This window comes from Scyliorhinus torazame, chromosome 21, assembly GCF_047496885.1.
Source record: "Scyliorhinus torazame isolate Kashiwa2021f chromosome 21, sScyTor2.1, whole genome shotgun sequence".
NCBI lineage: Eukaryota > Metazoa > Chordata > Chondrichthyes > Carcharhiniformes > Scyliorhinidae > Scyliorhinus > Scyliorhinus torazame.
The window spans coordinates 583603-605886 of record NC_092727.1 but is presented as its reverse complement, the minus strand read 5'-3'; the positions used below and the strand labels follow the sequence as shown (position 1 = coordinate 605886).

The 22284-nt window shown below is 54.6% G+C and overlaps 2 protein-coding genes across 2 annotated transcripts in view; one reads left to right on the top strand and one right to left on the bottom strand.

Moving 5' to 3' along the window:
- The window catches only part of LOC140398724 (rho guanine nucleotide exchange factor 12-like), a 111449-nt gene extending 93307 nt beyond the window's left edge, over window positions 1-18142 (bottom strand). The window contains exon 1 of the mRNA XM_072487739.1: window positions 17762-18142. Within this exon, the coding sequence (XP_072343840.1) occupies window positions 17762-17793 (32 nt within the window). The 5' untranslated portion in view covers window positions 17794-18142. The remainder of the gene's footprint in view (window positions 1-17761) is intronic.
- LOC140398723 (rho guanine nucleotide exchange factor 12-like) overlaps window positions 17929-22284 on the top strand; it is a 76271-nt gene continuing 71915 nt past the window's right edge. The window contains exon 1 of the mRNA XM_072487738.1: window positions 17929-18079. Within this exon, the coding sequence (XP_072343839.1) occupies window positions 17929-18079 (151 nt within the window). The remainder of the gene's footprint in view (window positions 18080-22284) is intronic.

The window sequence follows — 22284 nt, the reverse complement described above, 5'->3', positions numbered from 1 at the left end:
GGGGGAGACAGGGACGCTGTATATCGGGGAGGGGGAGACAGGGACGCTGTATATCGGGGAGGGGGACAGGGACGCTGTATATTTTTTTGGGGGGGGGGAAGAGGGATGCTGTATATCGGGGAGGGGGGACAGGGACGCTGTCTATCGGGGAGGGGGAGAGAGGGACGCTGTATATCGGGGAGGGGGAAGACAGTGACGCGGTATATCGGGGAGGGGGAAGACAGTGACGCAGTATATCGGGGAGGAGGGGACAGGGACGCTGTATATCGGGGAGGAGGGGACAGGGACGCTGTATATCAGGGAGGGGGAGACAGTGACGCTGTATATCGGGGACGGGGGGACAGGGACGCTGTATATTTTGGGGGGGGGAGGAAGAGGGATGCTGTATATCGGGGAGGGGGAGACAGTGACGCTGTATATCGGGAGGGGGGGGACAGTGACGCTGTATATCGGGGAGGGGGGGGGTCAGTGACGCTGTATATCGGGGAGGGGGGGTCAGTAACGCTGTCTGTCGGGGAGGGGGAAACAGTGACGCTGTATATCGGTGAGGAGGGGACAGGGGCGCTGTATATCGGGGAGGGGGAAGACAGTGACGCTGTAAATCGGGGAGGGGGGGACAGGGACGCTGTATATCGGGGAGGGGGAAGACAGTGACGCTGTATATCGGGGAGGGGGGGACAGGGACGCTGTATATCGGGGAGGGGGAGACAGGGACGCTGTATATCGGGGAGGGGGGGACAGGGACGCTGTATATCGGGGAGGGGGAGACAGGGACGCTGTATATCGGGGGGGGGGGGAGACAGTGACGCTGTATATCCGGGAGGGGGAGACAGGGACACTGTATATCGGGGAGGGGGATACAGGGACGCTGTATATCGGGGAGGGGGAGACAGGGACGCTGTATATCGGGGAGGGCGAGACAGGGACCTGTATATCGGGGCGGGCGAGACAGGGATTGGATTGGATTTGTTGATTGTCACGTGTACTGAGGTACAGTTAAAAGTATTTTTCTGCGAGCAGCTCAACAGATCATTAAGTACATGAGAAGAAAAGGGAATAAAAGAAAGTACATAATAGGGCATCACAACATACGGACGCTGTATATCGGGGACGGGGGGATAGGGACGCTGTATATCCGGGAGGGGGAGACAGGGACGCTGTATATCGGGGACGGGGGGACAGGGACGCTGTATATCGGGGACGGGGGGACAGGGACGCTGTATATCGGGGAGGAGGGGACAGGGCCGCTGTATATCAGGGAGGGGGAAGACAGTGACGCTGTATATCAGGGAGGGGGAAGACAGTGACGCTGTATATCAGGGAGGGGGTGACAGTGACGCTGTATATCGGGGACGGGGGGGGTCAGGGACGCTGTATATCAGGGAGGGGGGACAGGGACGCTGTATATCGGGGAGGGGGAGGCAGGGACGCTGTATATCGCGGACGGGGGGACAGGGACGCTGTATATCGGGGAGGGGGAGAAAGTGACGCTGTATATCGGGGTGGGGGGACAGTGACGCTGTATATTGGGGAGGGGAGACAGTGACGCTGTGTATCGGGGGGGGGGAGACAGTGACGCTGTATATCCGGGAGGGGGAGACAGGGACGCTGTATATCGGGGAGGGGGAGACAGGGACGCTGTATATCGGGGAGGGGGAGACAGGGACGCTGTATATCGGGGAGGGGGAGACAGGGACGCTGTATATCGGGGAGGGGGAGACAGGGACGCTGTATATCGGGGAGGGGGAGCCAGGGACGCTGTATATCGGGGAGGGGGAGACAGGGACGCTGTATATCGGGGAGGGGGAGCCAGGGACGCTGTATATCGGGGAGGGGGAGACAGGGACGCTGTATATCGGGGAGGGGGGACAGTGACGCTGTATATCGGGGAGGGGGGGCAGTGACGCTGTATATCGGGGAGGGGATCAGTGACGCTGTATATCGGGGAGGGGGAGACAGTGACGCAGTATATCGGGGAGGGGGAGACAGGGACGCATTATATTGGGGAGGGAGAGACAGGGACGCAGTATATCGGGGAGGGGGAGACAGTGACGCTGTATATCGGGGAGGTGAGACAGGGACGCTGTATATCGGGGAGGGGGAAGACAGTGACGCTGTATATCGGGGAGGGGGGACAGGGACGCTGTCTATCGGGGAGGGGGAGACAGGGACGCTGTATATCGGGGAGGGGGAGACAGGGACGCTGTATATCGGGGAGGGGGAGACAGGGACGCTGTATATCGGGGAGTGGGAGACAGTGACGCTGTATAATCGTGGAGGGGGAGACAGTGACGCTGTATTTCGGGGAGGGGGAGACAGTGATGATGTATATCGGGGAGGGTGTGGCTGGACTTTGGCAATAGATGATCTGAAAAGGGAATCATGCGCAGGCATCTGAAGTGGAGTATAGGATCCAGTTGAAGCGCACCTTCAGAGAGCTAGCACAGAAACAATGGGCTGAATGGCCTCCTGTTCGGTAACCATCCTGTGACCCTGAAAAGGGGCTTGTGTGACCAGCTCTTCATGCCATCTTCAGAGGTTTCCAGGAAAATTCAACAGCGAGTTAATAGCAAATTCTAAATCCAGGTAAACCTGCTTTCTTTCAGCGCCAGGATCAAAATGTCCTTCCAGCTCATGAACAAGGTTAGAAATGTCACCCCCACCTTCTCTTTGTCAGTCAGAAGTATAGTTTATGACTCATATTCACTCATTCTTTGGCACTGCCTTAGCAATCTTGTGATGAGAGTCATAGGAGGGCCAGAATGCCCTGGATCTGTATCTACGCGCTGTCCCTGTCCTGGGAGTGTTTGATGGGGACAGTGTAGAGGGAGCTTTACTCTGTATCTAACCCCGTGCTGTACCTGTCCTGGGAGTGTTTGATGGGCACAGTGTAGAGGGAGCGTTACTCTGTACCTAACCCCGTGCTGTACCTGTCCAGGGAGTGTTTGATGGGGACAGTGTAGAGGGAGGTTTACTCTGTATCTAACCCCGTGCTGTGCCTGTTCTGGGAGTGTTTGATGGGGACAGGGTAGAGGGAGCTTTACTCTGTATCTAACCCCATGCTGTACCTGTCCTGGGAGTGTTTGATGGGGACAGTGTAGAGGGAGCTTTACTCTGTATCTAACCCTGTGCTGTGCCTGTCCTGGGAGTGTTTGATGGGGACAGTGTAGAGGGAGCTTTACTCTGTATCTAACCCCGTGCTGTACCTGTCCTGGGAGTGTTTGATGGGGACAGTGTAGAGGGAGCTTTACTCTGTATCTAACCCCGTGCTGTACCTGTCCTGGGAGTGTTTGATGGGCACAGTGTAGAGGGAGCGTTACTCTGTACCTAACCCCGTGCTGTACCTGTCCAGGGAGTGTTTGATGGGGACAGTGTAGAGGGAGCTTTACTCTGTATCTCACACCATGCTGTACCTGTCCTGGGAGTGTTTGATGGGGACAGTGTAAAGGGAGCTTTACTCTGTATCTAATCTGCGCTATACCTGTCCTGGGTTGTATGTTGAGACCGGATTGCAATCTCAGGGGTATTTTCCCCATCTTGTTATGCACTAAAATCTAATCTCCTGCAATCAACAATAACCTTCCCCATAATTAAACCCGACCTAACCAGCTGTTTGGGAGCCGACATTCATCCATTTCTACTTTGCAATATTCAAAGTTTATAGAAAATTATTTATGATGTTGTCATGTTGGTTTAAAGTGCCAGAATGGCTGGGAGGAGGAATAAGTCTGAAACAGGTTTTCCACACGTTGGCAATCAGGAAGCTACATGGGTTCAGCAGGAGGATGTTGTGTAGACTGGTTCCCTGCAGTCATTAAGCAGCAATGAAAGGGTGAATGTGCCTGTAATGAGAGGCCAGCACATTGGGAACTGGAGCATTAATTACACGGCCTGTCTGAGCCTCGGCCCACACACCTATTTATAGAATCCTGATGCAGGCAGAATGGGTCCACACCCAGGCTACGAGTCAGCAGCTCTTTGCAATAATTAACAGGCGGAGGGAGTCTCATCTGCTCCCCAGAATGTGAAGCTGCAGTACTGAGACAGCACGATGTTGATAACACTTTATCACAATTAACGGGCACACCAGCCACAAGAAGAATTTTTGCTCCCAGCACCATCAACATCCCAAACCCAATCGGTTTCTTCACTCAAATATCACCTCAATACCTGCTCCTGGTGTCCAGGTGCAGACACACCACAGGCCACAGGAATGAGCACATCCTGGGAAAACAGATCACTCTGGGTGGAGGGGCTGGCGGGTGGACGGGCTGGCGGGTGGACGGGCTGGCGGGCTGGCGGGTGGACGGGCTGGCGGGTGGAGGGGCTGGCGGGTGGACGGGCTGGCGGGTGGAGGGGCTGGCGGGTGGACGGGCTGTACTAACTGAGCAATCAGTGACCCAGAACAACAGCAGTGAGACAGCATCGAGAATTTTAATTTGCTCAAACCCACTGGCAAAGGGAAACGTTCCATTCTGCAACCTGCTGCTAATTGTGTTTATACACCGCCCCTTACCGTGACAAACCGCCGCTTACCGTGACAAACCGCCCCTTACCGTGACAAACCGCCGCTTACCGTGACAAACCGCCCCTTACCGTGACAAACCGCCCCTTACCGTGACAAACCGCCCCTTACCGTGACAAACCGCCCCTTACCGTGACAAACCGCCCCTTACCGTGACAAACCGCCCCTTACCGTGACAAACCGCCCCTTACCGTGACAAACCGCCCCTTACCGTGACAAACCGCCCCTTACCGTGACAAACCGCCCCTTACCTAGAATATAGAACAGTATAGCACAAAGAACAACAAAGAAATGTACAGCACAGGAACAGGCCCTTCGGCCCTCCAAGCCCGTGCCGACCATGCTGCCCGACTAAACTACAATCTTCTACACTTCCTGGGTCCGTATCCTTCTATTCCCATCCTATTCATATATTTGTCAAGGTGCCCCTTAAATGTCCCTATCGTCCCTGCTTCCACTACCTCCTCCGGTAGCGAGTTCCAGGCACCCACTACCCTCTGCGTAAAAAACTTGCCTCGTACATCTACTCTAAACCTTGCCCCTTTCACCTTAAACCTATGCCCCCTAGTAATTGACCCCTCTACCCTGGGGAAAAGCCTCTGACTATCCACTCTGTCTATGCCCCTCATAATTTTGTATACCTCTATCAGGTCTCCCCTCAACCTCCTTTTGTTCCAGTGAGAACAAACCGAGTTTATTCAACCGCTCCTCATAGCTAATGCCCTCCATACCAGGCAACATTCTGGTAAATCTCTTCTGCACCCTCTCTAAAGCCTCCACATCCTTCTGGTAGTGTGGCGACCAGAATTGAACACTATACTCCAAGTGTGGCCTAACTAAGGTTCTATACAGCTGCAACATGACTTGCCAATTCTTATACTCAATGCCCCGGCCAATGAAGGCAAGCATGCCGTATGCCTTCTTGACTACCTTCTCCACCTGTGTTGCCCCTTTCAATGACCTGTGTACCTGTACTCCTAGATCTCTTTGACTTTCAATCCTCTTGAGGGTTCTACCATTCACTGTATATTCCCTGCCTGCATTAGACCTTCCAAAATGCATTACCTCACATTTGTCCGGATTAAACTCCATCTGCCATCTCTCCGCCCAAGTCTCCAAACAATCTAAATCCTGCTGTATCCCCCGACAGTCCTCATCGCTATCCGCAATTCCACCAACCTTTGTGTCGTCTGCAAACTTACTAATCAGACCAGTTACATTTTCCTCCAAATCATTTATATATACTACAAAGAGCAAAGGTCCCAGCACTGATCCCTGTGGAACACCACTGGTCACAGCCCTCCAATTAGAAAAGCATCCCTCCATTGCTACCCTCTGCCTTCTATGACCTAGCCAGTTCTGTATCCACCTTGCCAGCTCACCCCTGATCCTGTGTGACTTCACCTTTTGTACTAGTCTACCATGAGGGACCTTGTCAAAGGCCTTACTGAAGTCCATATAGGCAACATCCACTGCCCTACCTGCATCAATCATCTTAGTGACCTCCTCGAAAAACTCTATCAAGTTAGTGAGACACGACCTCCCCTTCACAAAACCGTGCTGCCTCTCACTAATACGTCCATTTGCTTCCAAATGGGAGTAGATCCTGTCTCGAAGAATTCTCTCCAGTAGTTTCCCTACCACTGAAGTAAGGCTCACCGGCCTGTAGTTCCCGGGATTATCCTTGCTACCCTTCTTAAACAGAGGAACAACATTGGCTATTCTCCAGTCCTCCGGGACATCCCCTGAAGACAGCGAGGATCCAAAGATTTCTGTCAAGGCCTCAGCAATTTCCTCTCCAGCCTCCTTCAGTATTCTGGGGTAGATTCCATCAGGCCCTGGGGACTTATCTACCTTAATATATTTTAAGACACCCAACACCTCGTCTTTTTGGATCTCAATGTGACCCAGGCTATCTACACACCCTTCTCCAGACTCAACATCTACCAATTTCTTCTCTTTGGTGAATACTGATGCAAAGTATTCATTTAGTACCTCGCCCATTTCCTCTGGCTCCACACATAGATTCCCTTGCCTATCCTTCAGTGGGCCAACCCTTTCCCTGGCTACCCTCTTGCTTTTTATGTAAGTGTAAAAAGCCTTGGGATTTTCCTTAACCCTATTTGCCAATGACCTTTCGTGACCCCTTCTAGCCCTCCTGACTCCTTGCTTAAGTTCCTTCCTACTTTCCTTATATGCCACACAGGCTTCGTCTGTTCCCAGCCTTTTAGCCCTGACAAATGCCTCCTTTTTCATTTTGACGAGGCCTACAATATCTCTCGTCATCCATGGTTCCCGAAAATTGCCGTATTTATCCTTCTTCCTCACAGGAACATGCCGGTCCTGAATTCCTTTCAACTGCCACTTGAAAGCCTCCCACATGTCAGATGTTGATTTGCCCTCAAACATCCGCCCCCAATCTATGTTCTTCAGTTCTCGCTTAATATTGTTATAATTAGCCTTTCCGCAATTTAGCACATTCATCCTAGGACCACTCTTATCCTTGTCCACCAGTACTTTAAAACTTACTGAATTGTGGTCACTGTTACCGAAATGCTCCCCTACTGAAACATCTACCACCTGGCCGGGCTCATTCCCCAATACCAGGTCCAGTACCGCCCCTTCCCTAGTTGGACTGTCTACATATTGTTTTAAGAAGCCCTCCTGGATGCTCCTTACAAACTCCGCCCCGTCTAAGCCCCTGGCACTAAGTGAGTCCCAGTCAATATTGGGGAAGTTGAAGTCTCCCATCACCACAACCCTGTTGTTTTTACTCTTTTCCAAAATCCACATACAGGCCCTTCGGCCCACGATGTTGTGCCGACCATTTATCCTAATCTAAGATCAACCTAACCAACACCCCTTGAATTTACTGCTGTCCATGTGCCTGTCCAAGAGTCGCTTAAATGTCCCTAATGACTAATGACTCTGACTCCACCACCTCTGCTGGCAGTGCATTCCACACACCCACCACTCTCTGTGTAAAGAACCGACCCCTGACATCTCCCCTATACCTTCCTCCAATCACCTTAAACTGCGCCTTACCATGACAAACCAGCCCTTACCGTGACAAACCAGCCCTTACCGTGACAAACCAGCCCTTACCGTGACAAACCAGCCCTTACCGTGACAAACCAGCCCTTACCGTGACAAACCAGCCCTTACCGTGACAAACCAGCCCTTACCGTGACAAACCGCCGCAAGGGGTCTTACAGGAGTGTAGTTAAACAAAAGCTAACTGACCACATCAGGAAATGTCAGGACAGATGACCAAAGGTTTGTCCAGAGATAAGTTTTAAGGAGTGTTTCAAAGAAAGAATGAGGTTTAGGGACAGAATCCCAGGGCTTAGAGCTTTGGTATCTGAAGGCCCGATGGAGCAATTAGAATCATGGGCACTCCAGACACCAGAATTGGAGGCTCACAGAGATGTTACAGAGTCAGAGTCATTCAGCACAGAAAAGGCCATTCGGCCCATCGAGTCTGCCCCAGTTAAAAACAACCACCGAACATTCTAACCCCATTTCCCAGCCCCTGGCCCAGAGCCGTGTCTGCCCTGGCATCGCAGGCGCACATCTAAATACTTATTCAATATTCTGAGGGTCTCTGCCTCCACCCCCCTTTCCGGCAGCGAGTTCCAGACTCCCACCCCCCTCTGGGTGAAAAGGTTTTCCCTCACATCCCCTCTAACCCTCCTGCCCCTTACTTTAAATCTCTGCCCCCAATCACTCTACCAAGGGGAAATGTTTCTTCCTGCCTACTCTATCTATGCCCCTCATAATTTTATACATCTCAATCCTGTCCCCCCTCAGTCTCCTCTGCTCCGAGAAAAACAACCCCAGTCTATCCAATCACTCTTCATAACGAACTCTCGAACCAGGCAACACCCTGGTAAATCTCCTCTGCACCCTTTCCAGTGGCTATCACAACAACCAACGTTTTATACAATTCCAGCATAACCTTCCTTAAACTGTATGTCTCGGCTAATAAAGACAAGTGTACCATATGCCTTCTTAACCACTGTATCCACCTGCTCTGCTACCTTAAGGGACGGGTGTACATACACACCAAGCTCCCTCTGATCCTCGGTGCTTCCCAGGGTCCTGCCGTTTATCCCTTGTCTCGTTTGTCCTGCCCAAGTGCATCAACTCACACTTATCCGGATTGAATTCCATTTGCCACCATCCCGTCTGTATCCTCCTGTAATGGAAGGCTATCCTCCTCACTATTTACCAGGTATGAAAAAGGTTGTAGGCGTAGAGGTGTAATGGAAGGATGAGAATTTTGCAATTGAGGTTGTTTGCCAAGGTTGTTACGGGTTATTGGGGGCAGGGAGCAGGTAGGAAAGTGAGAGGTCACAGTCAGGTCAGCTGCGAGGGGCCGATTGACCTACTCCTCCTCTTTCGTATGTTTTCATGTTCTGGAGAACCATTGCAGGACTGGCAGCCAACATAGGTTAACAAAGACAGGGTGATGGATAAACAGGACTTGGTGTAAGTTCGGACACAAGCAGCAGAATTTTAAATGTGCTCCAATTTACTAAGGATAGAACTTGGGAGAACAGCCATGTTCTGCCGAGACAAGCGAGCTCGGTTAACCGATGACCCATAGCGAAGACACTGCTCTGTTCCCTGCAATGGCACCGAGCAAAGTCCAGCATTGGTCAACGGTAGTCAATTAAATTGACCACAGCAACTGGTCAACACAGACATGATTTTAATCTTTTATTGGTTGCTGTAACAGGAAAAGAATGCAGTTTTGGAGTCAGGATATATAACTGGTTCACTGTTGAATCAAAGTCAGACGGCAACAAGAACCACAGATATTCAAGGGTTATGTTCAAATCACAGGGTCATCAATTTTAAATTCATTTCAGTCAAACACTTAGCTTTTGAAGTAAGGATTAATTGCAACAAACCCAAGTCAATGAGATGGAAAGTCCAACAGCCTCTTATCTGCTACACCCGCTACATCGCAGTCCACGTTTCTCAGCTTCGAGCTGTGGGTTCATCAACCTCAAAACCTATCTCAATGACTTCCCCTCCGGAAACCACATAGGTTTCACTGCTCACCACACGCTTCAAACACAAGAAATACAAGCGCATCGCATGCAGTGAGCACAGAGCAAAGTGGAAGGTCGGTGAGGAAAACATCCACCTGAGTCAGTGGGGCCGAGAGCCGAGAGGGGGCCAAGGGCCCAGAGGGGGCCAAGGGCCCAGAGGGGGCCGAGAGCCGAGAGGGGGCCGAGAGCCGAGAGGGGGCCGAGAGGGTGCCTAGGGCCCAGAGGGGGCCCGAGGGCCGAGAGGGGGCCCGAGGGCCCAGAGGGGGCCCGAGGGCCGAGAGGGGGCCGAGGGCCGAGAGGGGGCCGAGGGCCGAGAGGGGGCCGAGGGCCGAGAGGGGGCCGAGGGCCGAGAGGGGGCCGAGGGCCGAGAGGGGGCCGAGGGCCGAGAGGGGGCCGAGGGCCGAGAGGGGGCCGAGGGCCGAGAGGGGGCCGAGGGCCGAGAGGGGGTCGAGGGCCGAGAGGGGGTCGAGGGCCGAGAGGGGGTCGAGGGCCGAGAGGGGGTCGAGGGCCGAGAGGGGGTCAAGGGCCGAGAGGGGGCCGAGACATGAGAGAGGGTCGAGAGCCAGAGAGTGGGCCGAGAGCGAGCCGAGAGCGAGCCGAGAGCGAGCCGAGAGCGAGCCGAGAGAGAGGCGAGGCCGAGAGCGAGAGCGAGGCGAGAGCGAGAAGAGAGGCGAGAGCGAGCCGAGAGCGAGAGCCGAGGGCCGAGGGCCGAGGGCGAGAGAGAGGGCTGAGGGAGAGAAGCCGAGAGCCAGAGAGAGAGGCCGAGAGCCAGAGAGAGAGGCCGAGAGCCAGAGAGAGAGGCCGAGAGCCAGAGAGAGAGGCCGAGAGCCAGAGAGAGAGGCCGAGAGCCAGAGAGAGAGGCCGAGAGCCAGAGAGAGAGGCCGAGAGCCAGAGAGAGAGGCCGAGAGCCAGAGAGAGAGGCCGAGAGCCAGAGAGAGAGGCCGAGAGCCAGAGAGAGAGGCCGAGAGCCAGAGAGAGAGGCCGAGAGCCAGAGAGAGAGGCCGAGAGCCAGAGAGAGAGGCCGAGAGCCAGAGAGAGAGGCCGAGAGCCAGAGAGAGAGGCCGAGAGCCAGAGAGAGAGGCCGAGAGCCAGAGAGAGAGGCCGAGAGCCAGAGAGAGAGGCCGAGAGCCAGAGAGAGAGGCCGAGAGCCAGAGAGAGAGGCCGAGAGCGAGAGAGAGAGGCCGAGAGCGAGAGAGGGCCGGGAGCGAGAGAGGGCCGGGAGCGAGAGAGGGCCGGGAGCGAGAGAGCGGAGACAATTTTGGAGATATTGAAACAGTAAATTTCTCATCGAGAACTTTGCAAACCAGCAGTCAGCACAACATGAAGAGAGCAGAGGCTCATTCCCAGACAAGCAGGGGCGATCACACTGACACCAGATTTGAATTTAAAATAATTGCTGTTAGCACAAAGTCTTCTGATGATTATCAGCCCTCAAGACAGTAAAGCAGAGTGAGGAAATGTTGATAATTCACTGTTCCTCACACAGATTAAACAACTTTCACCTGTATCTCGTGTCTCTTTGAAAGACTGAATATTGTACTCACTCAGCCAAGGCAATGGGGCATAAATCCTATTTACTCCCACATAGGCCAATTAAACAAATTAACGCTGGTCAGATCAGTAAAATTGGGAATGCCAGTTCCCCTGGCAGTGCCACATCCAGTCTGTCAGATGGTCCATTTTGCTGTTTCGGTTACACCCTACGAGCAGACAGTTAGTTCATCACTCCTGATCCAGGCATTGTTCAGACTTGCAGCAGCCTCTCCTGCTCAGGTTCATTAAATGATCTGGCTTTTCCACAGTCTTCCCACAATAGGGCGTTCCACACAGCACAAATTGCATCTCAGTTCAGCAACACAGTGGATCCAGTCCAGCCACCAGTCCTCAAAGTTCCTTTCATCACTTGAAGACAGATTCAACAACGAAACAGCAATAACAGGCCACAGACAAATCTGCTGTGGAGGGCCAGATGAAATCCTGCAGTGTTCAGGAAATGTCCTGATTCCAGAACACAAATCCGATTCGAGAAAAGGATCTACTATTACATTAATGATCTGGAAGAAGGAACTGAAGGCACTGTTAATAAGTTTGCAGATGATACAAAGATCTGTAAAGGGACAGGTAGTATTGAGGAAGCAAGGGGGCTGCAGAAGGATTTGGACAAGCTAGGAGAGCGGGCAATGAAGTGGCAAATGAAATACAATGTGGAAAAGTGTGAGGTTATGCACCTTGGAAGGAGAAATGGAGTCATAGGAATGCTTAAGAAATCAGAAACACAAAGGACTTGGGAGTCCTTGTTCACGATTCTCTTAAGGTTAACGTGCAGGTTCAGTCGGCAGTTAAGAAGGCAAATGCAATGTTAGCATTCATGTCGAGAGGGCTAGAATACAAGACCAGGGATGTACTTCTGAGGCTGTATAAGGCTCTGGTCAGACCCCATTTGGAGTATTGTGAGCAATTTTTGGCCCCATATCTAAGGAAGGATGTGCTGGCCTTGGAAAGGGTCCAGAGGAGGTTCACAAGAATGAACCTGGAATGAAGAGCTTGTCGTATGAGGAACGGTTGAGGACTCTGGGTCTGTACTCGTTGGAGTTTAGAAGGATGAGGGGGGATCTTATTGAAACTTACAGGATACTGCGAGGCCTGGATAGAGTGGACGTGGAGAGGGTGTTTCCACTTGTAGGAAAAACTAGAACCAGAGGACACAATCTCAGAGTAAAGGGACGATGCTTTAAAACAGAGATGAGGAGGAATTTCTTCTGCCAGAGGGTGGTGAATCTGTGGAGCTCTTTGCCGCAGAACGCTGTGGAGGCCAAATCACTGAGTGTCTTTAAGACAGAGATAGATAGGCTCTTGATTAATAAGGGGATCAGGGGTTATGGGGAGAAGGCAGGAGAATGGGGATGAGAAAATATCAGCCATGATTGAATGGCGGAGCAGACTCAATGGGCCGAGTGGCCTAATTCTGCTCCTATGTCTCATGGTCTTATCAGTGAGGGCTCGATCGCAAACAGTACTGAGGCACAGCAGCCTGTAACAGGTGTGAAGCGAACAGCCCCCACAACGGGTGTGGATTCCAGCATTCAGCTCTCTCCTCATATCACCACTTTCATTCTAAACAAACATTGTCCCGGATTTTGCAGTCCTCAGACTCACCTGCAGATTTTCCATGGAATTTTGAACTGGAATTTACGATAGTTAGAATGTCATTTTGGCTCTGTGTCCTCTACAGGAGATCTGGGACATTAGGAACAGGCATAGCTCCTTAACCAATAAAGTTGAAGCAGGGCAGCACGATGGGCAGTGCTTAGCACTGCTGCATCAGAGCACTGAAGACGCGGGTTCAATCCCCGCCCTATCCGTGTAGAGTTTGCACATTCGCCCCATGTTTGCGTGGGTCTTACCCCCACAACCCAAAGATGTGAGGGTAGGTGGATTGGCCACGCTAAATTGCCCCTTAATTGTAAAAAATAAAAAAATAAAGTTGAAGAATGGTTCATGAGCAGTGCAGAGTGCAAATGAGAAAGTGTATGTTAGAATATTCAATTTATGTCAAATTATGTACAGCAAGCAAGAGAGGGGGAAGAAACATTGGATTGAGAGAGAGAGGCAGAATTGCAATGGCTCCAAACTGCTAACAAATCCCAAGATCTTTCTCAAGCAATACATAGTGTTGGGAGTAAAAACAGAAAATGTGGAAAGAGTCCATTATGACTCTTCTTCTGAACTAGAGCAACTTAACAAAGTGCTTGCCAGAGAGAAGAACCCAGAGTTATATTGGACTGTTAACCCAGTTTCTCTCTCCAGACACTGCCAGACCTGCTGCGTTTTTATGACATTTTCTGTTATTATTTCAAGATTCCCAGCATTTATTAAAATGTAGGAGATATTTTATTAATGTCTTCATACCCCCTTAGTCTTCAGCCAGGTTTAGATTTGCTGGTATTCACGGTCAGATGCACAGGATCAAGTCCCTATTTTGCTGCCTCTCAGTGTTTACACAAAGCAGAGAATGTCCGCGTGGATCAACTTGGCTGATCTTCCGATTGTTTGTACACAGATAACTGTCCCCAGCTCTGGGTAACGACAGACCCATTCCACCAGTAACATGTGCTGAATTCCTCACATTAGCCCAGCCCTCCTTCTCTCTCTGCAAGAGTTGATGTGGTTCAAATTCACAAACCCCCCAGCTCCTCACTCCAGAGCTCATTCCGTGTGTGGCGAGACTGGGCAATTTAATATCAGCAATTTATCGGGGTATCTTGGGAGTATAGTAGAAGCATTATGGAGTATATTAAATTAGCATTATGGAGTATATTAAAAGGTTAGGGATTACGATTTTTCAGGAATATGCTCAAGTGCAATGGCTACACGTAACCATATCTCCAATTAATCCCATTAGTTTCACCTGAAGCCCTGAGATATTCAGCCAGGTTTGACTGGAATGCATTGAAATTCCGTTTACGCAGCACCTTTCACTGATTGAAGACATGCAACGGGTGTTTTCTCAGTAGTTGCCATAGATGATGCACCTTTACTGATACACAACCGATTATAATCCACAGTAAGAATATTTGCTAAAGAGCCTAAATTGGTTCATTTTTAGCTCTCTTTTCTCTTCGTAGGATGAACCCAGGTCCTGCATTTATATAGCACCAGGATGTCCCAAAGTGCTCAACAGACAATGAAGTACTTTTGAAGTGTAGTCACTGTCATAATGTATGAAATCTGGCTGCTAATTTGCACAAGACAAGATCTCACCAACAGCAAAGTGCTAATCGTTAGATCAGCATTTTTCTGTTTCTTATAATCCAAGATGTTGGTTGAGTATAAATATTGTCAGAGACTGGTTCTCAGTCAACATCACATCATCATTTAAATTCCACCAGCTGCTGTGGTGGGATTTGAACCTATGCCCCCAGAGCATTGGCCTGGGCCTCTGGATTCCTTGCCCAGTGACGTTACCACTACTCCACCAGCTCCCCAGGTCATCCACCTAGAGGGGCAAACAACTGTATGTTCAATGTTCACACCACACGCAAAAGGCAGCACTCTCTCAGTAATAACACTGCAGTGTTACCCTAGGTGGGGCTGAACCCATAAACCTTGGGACTCACTAGAGGTAAAAGTGCCAATGACTTGAACCACGGTTGACACCAGAAGGTTATGGATTCAAGCCCCACTTCAAGATCTAAGCATATAATAAATGCAGGCATGGGATCACAACAGCCAAAAGTGCCACTCTTAAACCAAAGGCCCTTCTGCCAATCTTGGTGGAAGCGAAAGATCCCATGGGACAATAGGAAGAGTAGTTGGGAAATTCTGCCAGTCAGCTGTCTCAATCAACACAGTCAGAAGCAGATTAACTGACCACTCGTGATTTATATCTTGTGCACCAGAGAAACAGGATGATCATTGTTGCTGATCGAGTAGCGAGTTAAAGCATTTAGCATCAGTTCTGAGAGGATAGGTGATCTATAAACAAACATCTGTCCTTCCATTCCATCTGATTCGTGCAAGATTGACACACCTCTGAATAATGCCTCTTCTCAAACGGCCCCTCAATGCGGGCAGTCGATGAAAGTCCAGAACACGTCAGTCCAAATAGGAGCAATGCAACCAAAGTCAGAAAGACATTCCTTGAACGTCTTTGTAGAAAGCAGGCTCTGCATTTCCTGTTTGTCATAAACTCGTACATTTATTCCTGAAAACTTTTGCACAGATCATTTCGATTGTACTTCATTTTAAAAAAATAATTTCCGGGATTTGGTTAGGCCAGCACTTATTCAGAAGGTGGGGTTGAGCAGTCTTTTCGAACTGTAGTCCCTGGGATGTAGGTACACCCACTGTGCTGTTGGGGAGGGCTTTCCAGGATGTTGCCCCAGCGACAATGAAGGAACGTAGATATATTTCCAAGTCAGGGTGGTGATATTCTTGGAGGGGAACCTCCAGGTGGTGGGGTTCCCAGGTATCTGCTGCTCTTGGCCTTCTAGATTGTAGTGGCCGTGGGTTTGGAAGGTGCTGTCTAAGGAACCTTGTTGAGTTAGTAAAGTGCATCTTGTAGATGGCACACACGGCTGCTGCTGTTGGGTGCTGAAGGGACTGAATGTTTGTGGAAGGGGGAGCAATCAAGCGGGGCTGCTTTGTCCTGGATGGTGTTGAGCTTCTTGAGTGTTGTTGGAGCTGCGCTCATCCAGGCAAGTGGGGAGTATTCCATCACACTCCTGACTTGTGCCTTGTAGATGGTGGACAGGCTGTATGTGTGTGTGTCTGTGTGTGTGGGGGGGGGTTAACGACCCAGGACACTGGTACTCGACACCCTCATGTTGCAGGAGCGCATTCCCAATCCTCTAACCACCAAAAGGCTGCAGAATCGCAGCACAAACTCAGCTTGATGCAACAGTTTTGTGTTGGAAGTTGTGCTAGCGAATCAGAATGATGGTCACTCCAATTCCTTTTATGCAATGGCGCAATCAAATCAATATCCCAATGTTTCTTTCATATCACCTTGAACTTGCCAGAATGCTCCCTTCACTCATAAACCAACAATCTCTTTTCAGTTTAAACCATTGGTCACTGGCTTCAATCGCTGTGTTTTATGACTGTGAATTCAGTTTCGATTTTGCTGCTTTCTGATCAAAAGCTCACAATCTCAGTGGCTACTTTCAAGTGAAACGTTTTTTCACATAATGCAAAGAATTTCTATCAACCTGTTTCTAAAGCTTTTACCATAAATTTGCCACATTTAAGAACATTTCTTCCACGCTTAGTATTAACAATCATTCACAATCAGTAACAGAAGACCCACTTAAATCTGACAGATATGTCGCTGTCAACCCTGAATGGACCTCACAGCATTCTGTACCATTTTGCATTCTTCTTTATTTGCATTTGAGGGAATAACAGCAACATTATGGAGACACACCAAGAGTGGGATAAATTATCTTCCCTTTTCGAAGAACTAGGAGTAGGATTTGGCAATTCCGCCCCTCGAGCCCACTCTGCCGTTCGATCATGGCCGATCTCCCCTCAGCCTCATCTCTACCATCCTGCCCTTTCTCCATAACCCTTCAACCCATTACCAATTAAAAATCTGTCAAACTCCTCCTTAAAGTTCCTCACTGTCCCGGCTGCCCCCGTACTCTGGGGTAGAGAATTCCACAGATTCACAACCCTTTGGGAGAAGTCATTTCTCCTCTATGACCTCTCGTTCCAGATTGCCCCACAGCGGAAACTCCGCTCCACGCCTTCTCCGTCAATTAATTTCACCCCAGGATTTCCATGAACACACAAAACAGTTGTTTTTCTGAATCAGAGAACAACTTGGTTTGTGAACCCACTGATCCCAACTTCACCCATCTCTCGGAACTACCACAGGGCATCTCCTCTCGGACAGTATATTGGTTTGTTAAATGGTAGCCCTTAACCTATGGGTGTTTGTCATGCTAGTTCCTGCCATTACAGTTATGCTAAAACCCTTTAGGGATGTCAGTGTTTAATTTAGAGCTGTGCTTACGGAATGGGCGAAAATAATGCTTCAGTTTCATTTCGAAAAACAGCAGCAACAATCCCAGAGTGCCATAAAATTAAAACTGAATTTTACTGGTTCTGTCACCATAAGCAGCGATCACCATCACTGCAAAAATATCTGATCGCCACAAAATGAGGCCATTTAGCCCATCAAAGCCTGAGGAATCTCTTTTGAAAGAGATGTCCAATTAGCTGAGTCCTGCATTTTCCCGATGCTTCTGCAAATGTTCCCTTTTCAATGATCTCTGAAAGTTACGATAGAATCTGCCTCCCATTGCGACTAGTTTTTTTTGAGTCACCCTCAATGCAGGTCCTCTGGTTTCGAACCTTCTGCCACTGTCTGTCGTTCTTACTGATTCAATTAAAACCCGTCATGATTTCGAACACCTCTATCAAACCTCCTCTACACTTTCTATACTTCTGACAACAATCGCAGTCTCTCCACGTAACTGAAGTCCCTCATTCCTGGTACCGTTCAAGTGAATGTCCCCCACACCTTGTTTTCAGTTTATTGCTCAGGTGATACATGGCACAATTATAATGTGCGCCAACAAGAAGGAGGTATTTCTAAGGTAGTCAGAGGGATGCTGCCTCCGCATATTATTGCTTTCAATAGTAGTTTATGAAGCAATTGGATGGAGTTTACCTCTCACTCAGGCCGGACGGTGTAACGCTCATTTGGCTCCTTCACTGATTCCAAATCTCTCAATTTATCGGATTCTCATTTTCTTCCCCAAATTCTGAGTCAACGTGAAGGGAGAGTCCAGGGAAGCTCCGAATGTGGGAATCTCTCACTGGCAACTTTTGACCCAAATGTTTACCAAGTCCAGGAGTGAAGCTCCATTCCAGGACCAAATCCCAAACGGAGGCCGGAGCCCCGGTGGCCGAGCTGCTCCTCTGGGACCCAGCGTTGGAAACAAAGTATCCGCAAAGTGTCACAATGTATCAGACAGAGAGTTACACAGTATCCGGCTCAGCCCCCGGAGCCAGACCCCAGCCAGACCCTCACCCAGACCCTCACCCAGACCCCAGCCAGACCCTCACCCAGACCCCAGCCAGACCCTCACCCAGACCCCAGCCAGACCCTCACCCAGACCCCAGCCCAGACCCTCCCCCAGACCCTCACCCAGGCCCCAGCCCAGACCCCAGCCAGACCCTCACCCAGACCCTCACCCAGACCCTCACCCAGACCCCAGCCAGACCCTCACCCAGACCCCAGCCCAGACCCTCCCCCAGACCCTCACCCAGGCCCCAGCCCAGACCCCAGCCAGACCCTCACCCAGACCCCAGCCCAGACCCTCACCCAGACTCCAGCAAACAGCCCAGACCCTCACCCAGGCCCCAGCCCAGACCCCAGCCAGACCCTCACCCAGACCCCAGCAAACAGCCCAGACCACGGAGCACACCCTCTGACTACGGGCCAGACCCAATGACCATAGCCCAGACCCTGAGGGGACAGTCCCGCCCCTCAGGCCCCTGCCCAGACCCTCAGGCCCCTGCCCAGACCCTCAGGCCCCTGCCCAGACCCTCAGGCCCCAGTCCAGCCCCTCAGGCCCCTGTCCAGCCCCTCAGGCCCCTGTCCAGCCCCTCAGGCCCCAGTCCAGCCCCTCAGGCCCCTGACCAGACCCTCAGGCCCCAGTCCAGCCCCTCAGGCCCCTGTCCAGCCCCTCAGGCCCCTGCCCAGACCCTCAGGCCCCGGTCCAGCCCCTCAGGCCCCTGCCCAGACCCTCAGGCCCCGGTCCAGCCCCTCAGGCCCCGGTCCAGCCCCAGGGTCTCGGGCCTGTCGCCTCCGCTCAGCCCCGGTTTGTGGTGATTTTTGATTCGGCTCCGTCCCCGCTGGGCCGGCGTTGAGAGCGGGCGGCCGCCGCTGCGGATCCTGTCCGGGTTTAATCCGGGTTCGTGTTTAGTTCGGGTGCCGCTCACTCCGGGTCCGGCTCGCTCCGGGTTACTTTCCTCCGACGCTTCACCTCCGACCGCTCCCTCCCCCGGAGCCCCGCTCCCTCCGCGCAAAGTAATCCCGGCGGCCCGGCTCCGCCGCGCTGGAGTGACTCCTCCCCCCCCCCCTCCCCCTCCCCCCCCCCCCCCCTCCCCCTCCCCCCCCCCCCTCCTCTTCCCCCCCCCCCCTCCTCTTCCCCCCCCCCCCCTCCTCTTCCCCCCCCCCCCCTCCTCTTCCCCCCCCCCCCCTCCTCTTCCCCCCCCCCCCCCTCCTCTTCCCCCCCCCCCCCCTCCTCTTCCCCCCCCCCCCCCCTCCTCTTCCCCCCCCCCCCTCCTCTTCCCCCCCCCCCCCTCCTCTTCCCCCCCCCCCTCCTCTTTCCCCCCCCCCCTCCTCTTTCCCCCCCCCCCTCCTCTTCCCCCCCCCCCCTCCTCTTCCCCCCCCCCCCCTCCTCTTTCCCCCCCCCCCCTCCTCTTCCCCCCCCCCCCTCCTCTTTCCCCCCCCCCCTCCTCTTCTCCCCCCCCCCTCCTCTTCCCCCCCCCCCTCCTCTTCCCCCCCCCCCCCTCCTCTTCCCCCCCCCCTCCTCTTCCCCCCCCTCCTCCTCTTCCCCCCCCTCCTCCTCTTCCCCCCCCTCCCTCTTTCCCCCCCCCCTTTCCCCCCCTTTCCCCCCTCCCCCCCTTTCCCCCCTCTTTCCCCCACCCCCCCCTCTTTCCCCCACCCCCCCCTCTTCCCCCCACCCCCCTCTTTCCCCCCACCCCCCTCTTTCCCCCCACCCCCCTCTTTCCCCCCACCCCCCTCTTTCCCCCCACCCCCCTCTTTCCCCCCACCCCCCCTCTTGCCCCCCACCCCCCTCTTGCCCCCCACCCCCCTCCTTCCCCCCTCCCCCCTCTTTCCCCCCACCCCCCCTCCTTCCCCCCCCCCTCCCCCCCCCCTCCCCCCTCCCCCCCCCCTCCCCCCCCCTCTCCCCCCCCCCTCTTCCCCCCCCTCCTCTCCCCCCCCCTCTCCCCCCCCCTCTTCCCCCCCCCTCTTCCCCCCTCTTCCCCCCCCCTCTTCCCCCCCCCCCTCTCTTCCCCCCCCCTCTCTTCCCCCCCTCCTCTTCCCCCCCCCTCCTCTTCCCCCCCCCTCCTCTTCCCCCCCCCTCCTTCCCCCCCCCCCTCCTCTTCCCCCCCCCCTCCTCTCCCCCCCCCCTCCTCATCCCCCCCCCTCCTCTTCCCCCCCCCCTCCTCTTCCCCCCCCCCTTCCTCTTCTCCCCCCCCTCCTCTTCTCCCCCCCCCTCCTCCTCCCCCCCCCTCTTCCCCCCCCCTCCTCTTCCCCCCCCCTCCTCTTCCCCCCCCCTCCTCTTCCCCCCCCCTCCTCTTCCCCCCCCCCCTCCTCTTCCCCCCCCCCCCCTCCTCTCCCCCCCCCCCCTCCTCTTCCCCCCCCCCCCCCTCCTCTTCCCCCCCCCCCCCTCCTCTTCCCCCCCCCCCCCTCCTCTTCCCCCCCCCTCCTCTTCCCCCCCCCCTCCTCTCCCCCCCCCCTCCTCTTCCCCCCCCCCTCCTCTTCCCCCCCCCTCCTCTTCCCCCCCCCTCCTCTTCCCCCCCCCCCCCTCCTCTTCCCCCCCCCCCCTCCTCTTCCCCCCCCCCTCCTCTTCCCCCCCCCCTCCTCTCCCCCCCCCCCCCTCCTCTTCCCCCCCCCTCCTCTTCCCCCCCCCTCCTCTCCCCCCCCCCTCCTCTTCCCCCCCCCCCTCCTCTTCCCCCCCCCCTCCTCTTCCCCCCCCCTCCTCTTCCCCCCCCCCTCCTCTTTCCCCCCCCCCTCCTCTTTCCCCCCCCCCTCCTCTTTCCCCCCCCCCCTCCTCTTCCCCCCCCCCTCCTCTTCCCCCCCCCCCTCCTCTTCCCCCCCCCCCTCCTCTTCCCCCCCCCCTCCTCTTCCCCCCCCCCTCCTCTTCCCCCCCCCCTCCTCTTCCCCCCCCCCTCCTCTTCCCCCCCCCTCCTCTTCCCCCCCCCTCCTCTTCCCCCCCCCCTCTTCCCCCCCCCTCCTCTTCCCCCCCCCTCCTCTTTCCCCCCCCCTCCTCTTTCCCCCCCCCTCCTCTTCCCCCCCTCCTCTTCCCCTCCCCCTCCTCTTCCCCCCCCTCCTCTTCTCCCCCCCCCTCCTCTTCCCCCCCCTCCCTCTTTCCCCCCTCCCCCCCTTTCCCCCCTCTTTCCCCCCCCCCCCCCTCTTTCCCCCCACCCCCCTCTTTCCCCCCACCCCCCTCTTTCCCCCCACCCCCCTCTTGCCCCCCACCCCCCTCTTGCCCCCCACCCCCCTCTTGCCCCCCACCCCCCTCCTTCCCCCCTCCCCCCTATTTCCCCCCACCCCCCCCTCCTTCCCCCCTCCCCCCTCTTTCCCCCCTCCCCCCTCTTTCCCCCCTCCCCCCTCTTTCCCCCCTCCCCCCCTCTTTCCCCCCCTCCTCTTTCACCCCTCTTTCCCCCCTCCCTCCTCTTCCCCCCCTCCTCTTCCCCCCCCCTCCTCTTCCCCCCCCCTCCTCTTCCCCCCCCCCCTCTTCCCCCCCCCTCTTCCCCCCCCCTCTTCCCCCCCCCTCTCTTCCCCCCCCCCTCTCTTCCCCCCCTCCTCTTCCCCCCCCTCCTCTTCCCCCCCCTCCTCTTCCCCCCCCCTCCTCTTCCCCCCCCCTCCTCTTCCCCCCCCTCCTCTTCCCCCCCCTCCCTCTTCCCCCCCCTCCCTCTTCCCCCCCTCTTTCCCCCCCCTCTTTCCCCCCCTTTCCCCCCTCTTTCCCCCCCTTTCCCCCCTCCCCCCCTTTCCCCCCCTCCCCCCCTTTCCCCCCTCCCCCCCTTTCCCCCCTCTTTCCCCCACCCCCCCTCTTTCCCCCCACCCCCCTCTTTCCCCCCACCCCCCTCTTTCCCCCCACCCCCCTCTTTCCCCCCACCCCCCTCTTTCCCCCCACCCCCCTCTTTCCCCCCACCCCCCTCTTTCCCCCCACCCCCCTCTTTCCCCCCACCCCCGTCTTGCCCCCCACCCCCCTCCTTCCCCCCTCCCCCCTCTTTCCCCCCACCCCCCCTCTTTCCCCCCTCCCCCCCCTCTTTCCCCCCTCTTCACCCCTCCTCTTTCCCCCCCTTCCCCCCCTCTTCCCCCCCTCTTCCCCCCCTCTTCCCCCCTCTTCCCCCCCTCTTCCCCCCTCCCTCTCCCCCCCTCTTCCCCCCTCTTCCCCCCTCTTCCCCCCCTCTTTCCCCCTCTTCCGCCCCTCTTTCCCCCCTTCTCCCCCT